Source organism: Nycticebus coucang, chromosome 4 (assembly GCF_027406575.1).
Source record: "Nycticebus coucang isolate mNycCou1 chromosome 4, mNycCou1.pri, whole genome shotgun sequence".
NCBI classification, from domain to species: domain Eukaryota; kingdom Metazoa; phylum Chordata; class Mammalia; order Primates; family Lorisidae; genus Nycticebus; species Nycticebus coucang.
In genome coordinates, this window is record NC_069783.1 from 117,923,911 (window position 1) to 117,938,204 (window position 14,294).

Consider the following 14,294-nt stretch of genomic DNA (forward strand, 5'->3'; position numbering starts at 1 on the left):
CAATGCCAACACTTCCTTTGGTTAGGAAAAAGCTGTCAGAATACTATTGTTGAGAAGTAGCCAGAAGCCTATTCTCCAGAGGTCAATGTGGAAGTTAGTATATTCTAGATTATTCCTGGGGCAGCTACCCTGACATCCATCTTTGATGATAACAATCCTTTGGTCTTAGATGATTCCAGCACCCAGGGCAGGATGTACACAGTAGGTATTTATTCAACAAATGTTTGTTGATTGAATGTTAACATGTCACATGCTCAGGCAGAGAGTTGTGTGTTCAGCATTTACACTGCAGCCTCGGCACCTTCTTCATGGCCATGATGGTTTCTCTTGGCCCAAATGGACCTTGACCCCAGCTGGCATTGGATTAAGTGAGCGGGATTGGGGCTTGCCTGATGCCAGATTGTTGGAGTTTGGGCTCACATGCTCACCCCATCCTGTGTGATTTGGGCTTTGTCAACATCCACAATTCTGAGGCCTCAACTCTAGGACATCCGGAGTTTGGATGATTTATAGCACAGTGCAGGCCTTCACTGAACAAAAATTTATGTGTGCCTCTTAAGAGAACACAAAACTAACATATTGATCTTTTGGTGGGGGGCGGGGGGTTCCAACACTGTGGAATGAATTTGCACCTCTCTAACTTTTCTTTCCTGTTCCACAAAACGTTTATTGTCACAATATGCCTCAAACCCTGGAAATCTAGGGGGTAACAGGAAGGCTTCTTAGGAGCTCATGAAGGAAGGGTCCCTACTCTTGTGTCTCATTTTCTTTCCATCATGTTTGGACTTTCCCAGTCCAGGCTCAATGGATACAGAAATTAACCCCCAGAAAGCAGACCTCACATGCTAATGTCTGCACACCCAACTTCCTTTTGGGCAAAATAAGGATCAGATGTAAAATAAGGATCTGTGTCTATCTTAGCCCCTCCTCAAAAATATGGAACTTGGATAGAGATACTTAAGTATTTAACAGTAACTTCATTTTGCTATCAAAGATGATTTTCTAAGCACCGTGCTTTATTTTAGAATCTTAAGGCTGTTGCTTTTGAACTGAGACTCACCCACATTGTTACTCACCCATCCCAAGACCCAAATCATTACTCCATTTATCAGCCCAGGGATGCTCTTGAGAGCAATTGACAGAGAAGCCATCTAACTGTATCTTAAACAGATGGGATCCATTCTTCTGATGTGATGAAGAGTCTGGAGGGAGATGGCTGGTGTGGATTCAATACCTTGCTTGTCTTTGTGATTCTCTTGACCTTTTCCTTAAGGTTGCAAAATAGCTGCAGCAGTTCCAGTCATCACATCTGTTAAGGGAAGAAAGAAGGAAGGAAGGGAGAAGGCCTACGGTTCCACTATGTTTTTCTTTTTCTTTTTTTTTTTTTATGAGGATAACAAAAACTTTCCTGGAAAACTTCTAGTAGATATGTTTATGTCTGTTTGGCTAAAATTCTGTCTCAGACACCCTTAGCTGCCAGGGGAGCTGCAGAAGCAAGTGGAAGGCAGCAAAGGCAAAAGGATTGGAAACAACCAGTTGTCCCACAGTGTAGACGGGGCCCATGGCTCTGATAAGCACAGAGTTTGTTTTTTTAATTTTGGACTAATATGAGAGTACACATGTTGAGGTTACATTATTTTCATTTCTAAGGTGAAGATCAAGTTATGGTTGAGCCTTTCACCCAGGGGGCGTGCTGAACACCCTCACACTGTGCACATTAGATGAGATCCCACCAATCGCCTCCCTCCTCCCCCACCCCTCCCCCTCATCTCCCCTCCCCAAGCTGGACTATGCTTGTGTTTTTCTTTCATGTGGGCATGTCGTTTATATATTGGTTTCATATTAGTATTGAGTCCATTGGATACTTTTTTTTTCCATTCTTGCAATATGGTGCAGGATTTTAAATGGTCATAACGGCACACAAAACCCACGTGCATGCAAACACACACACTCACACACACATATTCCAAAATGAAACAATAAAAGAAGAAGAAGAAAGCAGAGGAATATTGAGGCATGAAAAAGAAGACACTCTTTACATCTTGCTGCCAGCCTTTTGCTTCACTCTTCTGTCTTGGGGAATACGGGGCTGAAGACAGGCAGCACCATCAGACAGATAACAGAATTAACCATTTGCTGTGGCCATGTTATTCTAGGGGCTAGATGCATTTCTTTCAACACGGGCCCAGCGTGGCTAGCTCCTTCTAATCTCAGGCCACATCGTGGAGGGACCAGGCTCTATTTTACACATAACGTACATGCACACCTTTGAAACAGGCAAACTGTCCAGTCCTGCCACCAGATGGAGTGTCTCAATGCACGGGTGAAGGCCACAGTGGCTGTTTTTCACCCTGGCAACATCACACTCTGATGCCCCCTTTCTAAGAGGTCATCTGTATGCAAAGGTCATTCCCACTGAACTTTAGCCTTTCAAGATCAGGAAATGTCTCTCATCTCTGCCACCCCAGTGCCTGGCACTTAGTAGGTGCTTAGTAGGTGCTTATTAAATACTTGTTGCATTCATATTGGAACCTCACCTTGTTCCGATCTTTCAGAAACCTCTGCATCTCTCACAGCCTCAAGTGCATTTAATTCATTCTCATCTTCTTAACCTCACATCTTATTTTAAGCTCTTTTAAGCACAGGATCTGCGGCTCTGCCCCTCAGTGTCAAGGCTAATGCCTGGTCCATCACAAACCTCTATAAATGTCGATTCTAGAGCCAATGTCCAGCTTTCAGAACACAAAGTCCCTGCTTCTAGGAATGCTGAGCAAAACCAGATGTTGCTTTTTGATAAAGGAAGTTATAAAAGTGTTTGGGGAACGATGTCTCTCTACCCTCAAGAACCTCCCTCTGCCCCATCTTCTGTTTCTGGAATATTCTGGATTTGGGGAACACCATTATGCAGGAAGGGAGACATGAAAGAACCAAGAGGTAAGGAGAGAAGCAGGAATCCTCCGAGTCACCTGAGCCTCTGGGTGAAACTCTCAGATCTCTCTTTATCTTGACCCTTCATGGACATCCTTACCTCCATGCACAATATCTGCCCCTTTTTCCCCAACTGCTGGGTTCCATCCAGCCAGCCATGCTTGCTTTTGTGGGAATCTCTCCCACCCCAATTTTGCTGTTGAGGGCATCCAGGCAGGGGGAACCCAGACAGACCTTGCCTAATTAGCAAGAGGGGTAGAACCCACCTCTTCTTTACGGACCTGGGTAGCCCCAGGTGAATTACATGAGAGGTGGCCATTGCCAGAAAGCAAATGTCCCAGATTGTGGTGGCATCCTCCCTCCCTCTCAAGGACAGGAGAGTGATCACCTGGGCCTTGGCCAGAGCCCACGGAGGAAGCGTGAGTCTTTCTCTCCAGCAATGAGATCTATGAGGCCATTATCAAAACCAGAAGAAGTAATTTGAATAAAGAGGAGCAGGGGAGACAGAGTCACTCCCCCACCCCACCATGTTTTCCAGGTGACACTTCCTCTGTTGTGGTCGCTGTCATACAAACCCTGTTTCTGCAAGACGGCAGGTCCCACGGGGGAGAAGGGGTGAAGAGGAATATTTTATCAGTGGTGTACACATGTAACCAGAAATGGGACTGAAGGGCAAAACCTCGTTTCCTTGAATAGGGGGAAAGACGGAGGGGGTGGAGACGGCTGGCAGAGGGGGTGGAAGGGACTTATCTCTGCGAGGTCAACAGCTAGAACACACAGAAACTGATCTGCACCTTCCATCTTGTCACTGAGGGAGGTGTCCACACAGGGGGCGGCTCAGGGTACAAAGTTTAAAAGGCATCTTGTTTTGCCTTTAGAAACAAGAATCCAATAAACATGTCATAGAGGAAAAATAAAGAATCAGAAATATTCAAAAACCACTCGGGAATGGGGATGGGGTTGATTCTTCAGAGAACGGGACCTGCATTTCATGTTCACAGACCACTTCTCATTTGTTGTTTGACAATAATTTTGCTAACTTGGGAAAGAAACCCTAAGTGCTGGCAGGCCTGGCTTCCTCTGTGTCAAAGATTCAAGTTCATTCTACAACACTGGGCAGGTGGCCCTTGGCCAGAGAAAGTTCAGCTTCCCCTGCTGGGTCTGAGGAGGCGTCTCAGAGTTAAACGTCCCCAGCACAGGGTGGAAGACACAATCTCATCTCTGCTCCACAAAAGGCAGCCATCTCTCCTCTGCCCCAGTGAACATCATCTTCTGAGGACCTAAAGAATGAGGTTAAAAGAAATTGTGATGAAACAGTTGTTTTGCCCAAGAGTTTAACGTGACTCTAACCAACTTTGCAGCGAGTCACCAACCCACTTGCTTAGGGAAAGGGACCACTCACAAGGTGCCTCAGTCATGAAGGAGGTTTGTCTATTTATGCTGCTTTGTTTCTTATGCTGGTGGGGGAAGAACAGAGGGAGGAGGCAGAGCCACACGTTATCTGGGAGGCAGGAGTGAGGTGCCCTGCTGGAGACCAATCCGTAAGCACATTTCCAAAGAATACTGTGTGGAAATGACCAGATGTGAAGACAGCTCCACCCAAACTCTCAAGGTCCAGCTCTGGCTGAAAGCTCATTCAAAACTCTGTGAGTTTTTTTTTTTTTTTTTTTTTTAAGTTAAGCAAAGAGGGATGGACATAGAATGAGAAAGAGAGAGAGAAGAGGAGAAAGAGAGAGAGGGGTGAGAAACACGAGAACCCATCTGGACCACGCATCACATTGAAATTGCCCCGCATTAAAAATTCACCAGCCAGTGAATTTTCAAGGGATTTGTAGTAATTAGATGACAAAATGCTGGCAAATCTCAGGCTTGCCAAAGATGTTACTCAGGGGTCAAAGACTCGACACTTTCGGCTGGGTAATTTGTAAGTGTCAATCACTCGCAGCCATCAGAGAGAAGGCAGTGATCTAACGGCTGCATTCTAACTAAGTCCAGGCCAGCCAGCCGGCTGCCAGCAAACCCCTAGACCCCATAGCCCGCCGCTCTCCCCGTTCCCAGCTCCCGCACAGACAGCGGCTGCAGCCTTGCTGGGGACTTGGAGCCAGGCAGATGAACCCAAGTTTCCAACTTCTTGTTTGATTTTATTTCCCTTTTTATTTTTAATTTATGTATTTCTTTTGAAAGCATCGGCTTGTCAAGCATCAAACTTGTCTTCTGTGTGGAGGACAAAGTTCCCTGTCATGCTGATGCCCCTGAAGGGTGACATGGGGGTTCTCTGCATGTGTGTGGAATGGCCACTTTGGTGTCAAGGAGACTTACTTGGTTTTCTGCCTTTGAACTGTGAGACACTCAGCCCCCAGAGCCTCAGTTTTCTGGTCTGTAAAGTGGGGATAAGAAGGGTTGTTGGTGACCAAGGAGGGAGGACGAGGTGCTCTCTGCCTACAGCACAGACTCCTTGCCTCCATAGCTGCATGCCTTTGCCCCATCACTGACATCATTCCAGGCACTGGGGACTCAGTAGTGACCAGATAACACGTCCTGCCCTCACGGAACATTCTAATTAGGGGAGACAGGAGAGATAGACAATGCGCAAATAAAATATGTCAGAGGGTGATAAGTGCTAGGAAGACAATGCAGTAAGTCAGGGGGTAGAGTGTGTTAGGGGACATGACTTTACGCAGGATGGAAGGGACGGCCTCCCCCATAAGGCCACAGATGAGCAGAGGCCTGGAGAAAACAAGGGGCCAGAGAGCATGGGAAGGACAGCAAGGTGGCTCTGGTGGCTGGACAAAGCCAGCAGGGTATGGTGGCTATTTGGCCCCCGGGAGCCTTTGACACTTTGACACGCTCCAAGAAGCTGGTATAGCCCAGCTCAGATGGCCCCTGGTCAACCTGGTTCCACAGCCCCAAGAGGGAAGAGGAAGCACCCATTGATGGCCACTCGTGGCACCTGCCCCTGCCTGTGAGCCTGGGCCCGCACTGGCCGGAGGATTTCATTACAGCTGCTGATGCTGATTGAAAGTGGGCTGCAGCGGGACCAGTAAGCCCAAAGGTAAATCCGTGCTGTTGCGGCTGTTGTGGCCAGGACTGCCTGGACCTTGGACCAGAAATCGTTTGCAAGATAATGAGCTCATTCTCCACACCCCCCACACCCACCTCCCACAGCTTCTGCCCATTATGGTATCTTCTGGAAAAAGCACTGACTTTAGGGTAAAACAGACCCAGGGGCCTTCTGAAGCCCAACTCTGCCAATTCTGGGCAAATTGCTATACCTGTCTGAGTCTCAGTTCCTGCTTCTGGTAAATGGGCATTGTAGCCTTGCACAATTAGTTATAGACAGGGTTTTTAATAAGCATCTGGTGCAGGAGAGGTTCCGAGGGTGTCACTTTCGGCTTTCATGCAACCCCTGCTATGGAAGATGGTCCTGCTCCGGCTGGTGGCCCAAGAGTATCCCAATCAACAAGAACATTTCTGCAGCTGAACCACTCTGCAGGGAAAGGAACTAGGGGGCAAATATCTGCTTTAAAAGATAAGGAGCAGGAACAGGGTGTTTTTGTGCAATCTGCCTCTCAGTTTGCAAAATAAATGCCCAGAGTAGGATCTACATGCTGTGTGTATTTGTGTATTTAGTGAATACTCATCTTGACTCCAGGGGAAGAGCCAAGGCTAGTAGTGTTTGTAAATCACTTTCTCCCTTGAACTCTTCCTGGTTAATGGTTTTTGTGGGGTGGGGGTATTATTTGATTCCCCCCTCGCAGCACCCCTCTCCAGGCTTGGGTCTCCATCCCAGACAGCCTTTGCTGCAGGTTTAACTAGTTTGTGAAACTACTCAAGGGGAAAATGAGAAACCACCCAGTGTTTCATGGGAGGCAGGAGCGGCTGGGCCTCCAGAGCTCTGATGGCAAACCCTCACCAGCCGCCAGCACCAGACACCCTCAGACCAGGGGCAGGTTCCTGCCCCACCCACAGGGTCTGCATTGCACTGTCTCCCATCTTGGAGGTGATGAGGCCCAGTTGAGATGCAAAGAAAAGTCAGCAGAGGTGGTGGCAAGCTGGCCCGTCTAGTCCCCATGGCCCCCCATGAATATCGCCCATCTTTGCAGTTAAGGCTGGGAAATTTCAAGCTGACCTGGCATCTGCTTAAGAATCGATAGGACTGAGAATAGGAATGCCAATAGCAACAATGATCAGCATTGCCATGGCAGCTGCTGTTTGCTGAGCACGTACTATGTGCAGGCCCTGGGCAGGAGGCTCTGTGGACACTCTTTTTTTTCTGGCTCATCCTCACAGACCCCCACGGAGGCCATCCCTGGTCCTGTGTGAAGAAGGGGCTTCCCTACCACCTTGGGAAGGTGTCTCTCTCTGACATCACATTGCATTTTTAGAATGTCTGTCTGCCCTGGTGGGATGTGTTTCAGGAGGGTGGGCCTTTGTGTCTGTTCTCTTCCCTGCTGTATCCCCAGTGCCTAGAACACAGATTGGCACTTGTATGGCTCTCAGTACACTTTTACCATATGAACAGATCCCCTCTTTGCAGAGACAGACTGGGGGAACGAGCACCCCAGAGGCAGGTGGTGGGGCTGCATCTCTGCCATGGAGCAGAGGGTGGGGAGTGCCCCTGGGTACACTGAATCTGGGCCCTGGCTGCCATCTGGACTAACATAGGTGTGGCTTGTGCTTTCTGAAGACCAAGGCTAAGCTTGGGATGACCACAGAACTGTGTGTCCGTGGGTTCCTGTCCCTTTCCACACATGTGTGCACGCACAGACACATTCGTGCCCATCAGAGCCCTGGCGGGACCCTGACCTCAGCATTCTCAGTCTCCACAATCGCTAGATCCACCTGCTCCCCCAGCTGTCTGTGGGCTCCATGAGCCAGGGGCTGTGTCCACTCTCTTCCCCATGGACTGCAAGGCCAGGCATTGCCCATGAAAAGTACGTGTCCAGCCTGCTGAAAGAACAAACGCACCAGCTCTCTCTCGCAGGAATTCAGCTGGGGGCCAATGTTGGGGTTAGAAGTCAGACGGACTTGATAGGAACACCACCCACACCCACCTCTTCTGAGCTGTGGAAAGTCCCCGGCACAGCCCTGAGCCTCAGTTTTCTTAATGGTAAAATGGGGAGAAAATAGCACTCCTTAGGACCTTGAACTCAGCTCTCAAAGAAACAGGGCTGCCGTCCTCAGGACTCAGACTCCAGCCTCAAGCTGCAGGGTCTTCTAAAGGGGGTCCCGAAAATCTCAAGTCCCTATTCTGGGTTAGCCATTGACCTTGAGGGAAGTGGCTCTGTGGCTGGAGGCAGAACACTGGGAGTTGAGCTGCTCCCACCCCGATGTGGGGACGAGATGAGTGGGAGGGTGAGTGCGTGTCTGATAACCCAGCAGTTAGGAACCATGGCACCAAGACAGTGCTGCACCAGGAAGGCAAAGGATTTGGCACAATTTATTCTGTGCAAATCCTCCTCCTAAGCGCTTGTTAAAAATCTAAATGCTCCTCTCAGTGTGTAAGCAGCCTGCATCTGGGGGCTGGAGGCAAATCTCCAGTTTCCAGAGTCTTGTTATCACTTTGTCCGGCAGGCAGGACAGGATGTGTGTGTGAAGATGACAGGCAGAGGGGACCCAGCAGGCTGAGGGCTACAGCAGCAGGCAGGAACACAGATCTGCCCCACCGCAGGCTGTGAGGTCTTGGGTGAGTCACCTGCCCCTGTGGGGTCCTGCTTCCTCACTGGAGGTAAGGATGGTAAGAATGGTGCCTGCCCATCACATTGGGCAGTGAGGGCCACAGGCATCAACCCCCATTGAGGGCAAGGATGCCGATCACACAGGTTCATGGATGAACCAAGTCTACAGTGGGGGAGGCAGCGGAAAGGGGGAAGTGACCCTCACCAAATGCCCACAACGTGCAGGGGGCTTTATAATGTTCATTTCATTGTTTCAGCCTCCTGGTCCTGCCCTGCCGACGAGGATGTGGCTCAGAGAGTTGCCGGGTCATGCCTGAGTCACACAGCTGGGTGGTCTCACACCCAGGCTTGCTCAGTTGTGAGATGAGTGAAAGCTCACATCCTCAGGAGAGGGTGTTCCTGCCATTTGCATTTTCCAGAAGAGGAAACTGAGGCATGTAATACCTAGGTAATTTTCCTACGGTCACAGAGCTGGTAAAACGGTAGAGCTGGGATTTTAATTGAACTGTCCACAATTTAGAATGCTGGCCCTACGTGCTCAAAACAGGGCTGGATGTCACCTTCCACTCTCAGGGCCCACGGTGGGGAGGGAGGGTCACGCCCTCCCGGAACACAGTGCCTACCCAGGCAACTCATCTCTCCCGGGATCATGGACCGGACCACACAACTAGAGAGCAGTGCCCAGCTCTCGGCTGGGATGGAGAGGAAATGGCAGGGCCCCCGCATGCCTGATCCCAGCCAGATGCCAGGCTGGGCATCAGATACTCCTTTTCCCCAGCCTTGCCTGGGGGGAGCAGCTGCCTCTTCCTGCTCTGGGGAGACCTGCAGCCCTCCCCTGGGCCTCACATGCGCTGTGGCAGGACATGTGAGCGACTGAGGGCCACCTTGCTGTCTGCAGTTCTGCTATATGGTTTTTTCAATTCTGGTCACATTGTGCCCACACCTGCCCGCCGCACGCCGCTGTCACTCTCCTTCCCCAGACCCAGTTTGGGGTGAAAGCCTTGCTTATTAGTCAATCTGGATCCCACTTACTGTGAATTACCAGGCCTGATTGATATTCATGAATGGACATGTCTGAAACCTCAGTCAGCTGCCATGTGACTCCCTGCCTGGGGAAGAGGCCAGCCCTGTGCTGTGACATTGGCCCCCCTCTGGGGATAGCACAGTATACTGGGAGGGGCCTCTGGCTGACAGCCTTCCATTCTGGGCTGTGGAGGTACTGGCCGAGTGAGCCCGAGGAGGAGCTGGGGGCTATGGGGTGGTGGTTGGGGGTGGCAGCCATAGATTCAGAACCTCACCTCCGCCTAGGCCATTCCTCGCTCCTAAACCTCCTCTGCCCTTTGCACAGCGGCATCCTGCTTGGCCCCCTCTGCACAAGCACCATCATGCTCTCATGCACATGGCACCACACACATTTCACAGGCACCACTGTTTGCCATTTTGGTTCTGAGTGTTTGGGGGGTGACTCCCATGGCGCCTGGACCTGCTCAGCATCCGCTGCCAGGCAAAACTCAGTGAAACAAATGGTGCAATTATCTCCCACAAACCAAGAACCCGGCTGGGGCCCAATACACATCTTCTGGCCCCTGGCACCCCTCCTGAAGGGAGAATAACCAGGCTTATTCTCCTGGTTTTCAGATGGTGGGAGCAAATGCCCAGGTTCAGGAACATGAAAAGAGAATCTTGAGCCTGCACTTCCAGGTTAAAGGAAGGAGCTTGACCCCACCCAAGGGCTGTTGGGCTTCTTGGAGGCCCTCTAATCTCATATTGAGGGGCCAGCAACTTTCTCTCCAGAAGCTGAGACTCTCAAACAAGATGCAATAAAAGTAAATACAGTCAACTCAGAAGACAGAAAAAGCCCACTGCACCTGCTTCCCATTCCCTGTCCCTTTTCATTTTGCAAATGGCTTCACTGAGCACAGCAGCTGGAGGGCGGAGGACAGATTTGCATACACTGAACTTCTAAGTAGATCACCTGCCTAACTGCACAGGAGAGAGAATGGGGGATTGGAGCTGCTTTTCACATGTGAGGGACTTGAAATCTGGGCTTCTCTGAGCGGGAACAAGGAGGAAGTGGCTTTCCATCTCCCCCAAGAAACAGGCCACACCAGCTGAGTGGTGGGGAAAGGTAGTACCACTCATTCCTGATTTAGGGCTCCAAGGCCAAGGCCAGGGGTAGGGGCATCCAGGGAATTGGAGAGGAGCCAATGTAGAGAAATGCAGCTAAATCCAAAACTCAGATTTCTGAATTCCAAGGTTGCCCAGGGACCAAGTCTGGGGAACCAGATTGAATTGGTTAGTGCTGTTAAAGGACTTTGGGGGCACCCATGAGCCTGGGATGAGCACCATTTGCAATCTGAGGGCATCCAAGTAGGAGGCAGAGGCTGCAGGGATTGGCTGAGCCTGAAAGGGCTGCAGGCTGTCCAGCCACAGGGAACCTGCCAGTGACCTCTGGGTGGTTCTGGGACCCACCTGGCTATGACGATCCAGCAGGATGGACTATAGTGAAGAGGAAAGTCAGAGCATAGACCCTTCCAGAAGGAGGGAATTAAATTTTGGGGCCACTCTCACCTGGGGCTCGAGGAGTGCCATCTGGGTCCCTTGGCATTGTGAAGGCTCCTGAGGTCAGATGACAACTGTGGGGGAGGGTGAGCACGTCTTCTGACCAGAACTTTCTTGGGTTGGGCAATGAAAAGTCTCTGAATGTTTCGTTTCTCACGGGCCAGCCTAGGGGCTATATGGACACTAGCAAATACACAGTGGGTGCCTCCTGCTGTGGATGCTGTTATGAGCAAGACACAGCCCCTCTCCTCCAAGAGCCAGCACCTGGGCGGCTCTACAGCGCAGTGTGGGAAGTGCCCTAGATACAAGATACATTTCAGAGGTGGGTGAGAGACTGACTGTGTTCACAGCCCCCATATTTCCCCAGTTGCTATTCCCATATTCATGCCTTCTGACAGACCCCTCTTTGCTGACTTTGGGCTCTACCACTTGCTTTGGCCAATGGGTAATAGAAAACTTGGCACTAGAGGCTTTGAACAGCTCTTCCTCACTTGCTCCTCTGCTTTCCCCATGAGAAGATGCCTGGGCTGGCTGGGTGGAGGATGACAGTACTAAGTCAGTCTAGCTAAGGCCAGGCCAGACAAGGAGACAGCTTTGAGATAAGGGAAAGCCCAGCTAAGATCTGCAAATCCACCTACTTAACTTGCAGCTGAAGGCAGAGACATAAATGACCAAGCTGAGACAAGGACTGCTCAACCCACCTCAGACTCCTGAGATAAATAAGCTTAAATGTTTTAAGCCACCAAGTCTTGTTATTGTTCATTAAACTGCATTATTGTGGCAAGGGATAACTACTACAAGAAGGAACTGGCAGAGCTTACTGCTTATGTATGTACACATAGTAGGTGTTTAAAGCTATGACTTTTCCTCTAGGCATAGCTTTAGCTGTTATCAGAACCCTGAGTATTTTTATTACTTTTTAAAAAATGATATTCTGCAATTTTAGTGTTTATTTTAATTATTTTTTTTTACAGATGTGGTCTTACTCTGTCATCCAGTCTGTAGTACAGTGGGGTGATCATAGTTTACTGTAGCCTTGAACTCTTGGGCTCAAGCAATCCTCCAATCTCAGCTTCCCAAGTAGTTAGTACACAGGTATGAACCACCATACTTAGCTAATTTTTTCCATTTTTAAAGATATGGAGTCTTGCTATGTTGCTAAGGTTGGTCTAGAATTCCTGGCCTCAGATGATTCTCTTGCCTCAGCCCCCAAGTACTGGGATTATAGATACCATGGCTTCAGTGTTCTTTTTTTTTTTTTTTTTGTAGAGACAGAGTCTTACTTTATCATCCTTGGTAGAGTGCTGTGGCGTCACAGCTCACAGCAACCTCTAACTCCTGGGCTTAGGCGATTCTCTTGTCTCAGCCTCCTGAGTAGCTGGGACTACAGGTGCCCACCACAACACCTGGCTATTTTTTTGTTGCAGTTTGGCCGGGGCTGGGTTCGAACCTCGGTATGTGGGGCCAGTGCCCTACTCACTGAGCCACAGGCACTGCCCTCAGTATTGTTTTTTGTGACAAAATATTTTAATTTATAAGAGCTTTTCTTTCTCCTACTTTTTGGGTACAAATTCCTACTTTTATTGCATGTGGTCACAAAATGTGATCAATATTATTTCCTCTTTTTGGAACTCATTGAAGTCTTCTTGGCAGCCTTATATATAGTACTCTTTTATAAATGTGTCCTTGATTATCTGATAAGATGTATATCCTATGTTTATAGCAAAGAATCTGATACACTAAGGCAGAAAATATACATGCATATTTCATAGCAAAGGATCCCAAACCAGGATACAGACAAATTGCAGGGGTTGGGGCAGGGAATAAGGTACTTGGTTTAGTGCAGAGTTTTAAACCTAAATCCCATTAATACCTGTGCACCAGCTACAAGAGGTATGGGAGGGGCTGGTAATCTGAATTTTAACAAGCTCCCCATCCCTCATAGCCAGATTCCTATGGAGATAGTCACTAACTATTCTTTGAATAATAATGTTCTTTTTTAATTTTTTTTTTTTTTTTGTGAGTGCTAAGGCGTCACAGCTTACAGCAACCTCAAATTCTTGGGCTTAAGTGATTCTCTTGCTTTAGCCTCCCAAGTAGCTAGGACTACAGGCACCTGCCACCAACACCTGGCTATTTATTTTTGGTAGTAGTTGTCATCCTTGTTTGGCAGGTCCGGGCTGGGTTTGAACCCACCAGCTCTGGTATATGTGGCTGGTGCCCTAGCCACTGAGATACAGGTGCTGAACCAATCAATGTTCTTTTTAAAATTTTTTTAAAATGTCAGATTAATAGAAAGATTAATATGATTGGGTTATATTGTTTACATTTGTTAGGCAGCATCTGAGTTGTGTTTTTCTCCCATGTGGGCCTACAGTTGTTCATCTACTAGTTTCAAATTTGTATTGAGTACATAGGGTGCTGGCTTTTCCATTCTTGAGATAATTAACTAAGGAGAATGTTCCTTAACTCAATCCAGAGAAATACAAAAAACGTAAAGTTTCCATCTTTTTTATGGCTGAATCATATTCCATGGTATATATATATATATATATATATATACCACAGCAAACAACTCCATTAATCACTGGCCAAGAGATATCAATAGAACCTTCTTCTAAGAAGACAGACCAATGGCCAACAAACATATAAAAAAATGCTCATTGTTGGCCCCATATACCAAGGGTGGCAAGTTGGAACACAGCCCCAGCCAAACCGCAACAAAAAATAGTCGGGCATTGTGGCAGGAGCCTATAGTCCCAGCTACTCGGGAGGTTGAGGCAAGAGAATCGCCTAAGCCCAGGAGTTGGAGGTTGCTGTGAGCTATAACGCCACGGCACTCTACCGAGGACAATAAAGTGAAAATCTGTCTCTAAAAAAAAAAAAATGCTCATTGTCCCTAATCATCAGAGACATGCAAATCAAAACCACTTTGAGATAGCACCATAGCACCTAATCCCAGTGAGAATAGCCTACATCACAAAGTCCCAAAGCTATAGATGCTGGCGGGGCTGCAGAGAGAAGGGAACATTACTGTGGGTGGGACTGCAAACTAATACCATTGTTCTTTATTTCTTTGCTTCACTGTGGGCAGAGTAAAGGACATTAAAAGTCTCCCAACTCCTA

The 14,294-nt window shown here is 48.6% G+C and overlaps 1 protein-coding gene across 1 annotated transcript in view; it reads right to left on the reverse strand.

Annotated features, from left to right (window-relative positions):
* Positions 1-295: 295 nt before the first annotated feature.
* RBM19 (RNA binding motif protein 19) overlaps positions 296-14,294 on the reverse strand; it is a 154,188-nt gene continuing 140,189 nt past the window's right edge. Inside the window, exon 24 of the mRNA XM_053588594.1 lies at positions 296-1,309. Within this exon, the coding sequence (XP_053444569.1) occupies positions 1,269-1,309 (41 nt within the window). The 3' untranslated portion in view covers positions 296-1,268. The remainder of the gene's footprint in view (positions 1,310-14,294) is intronic.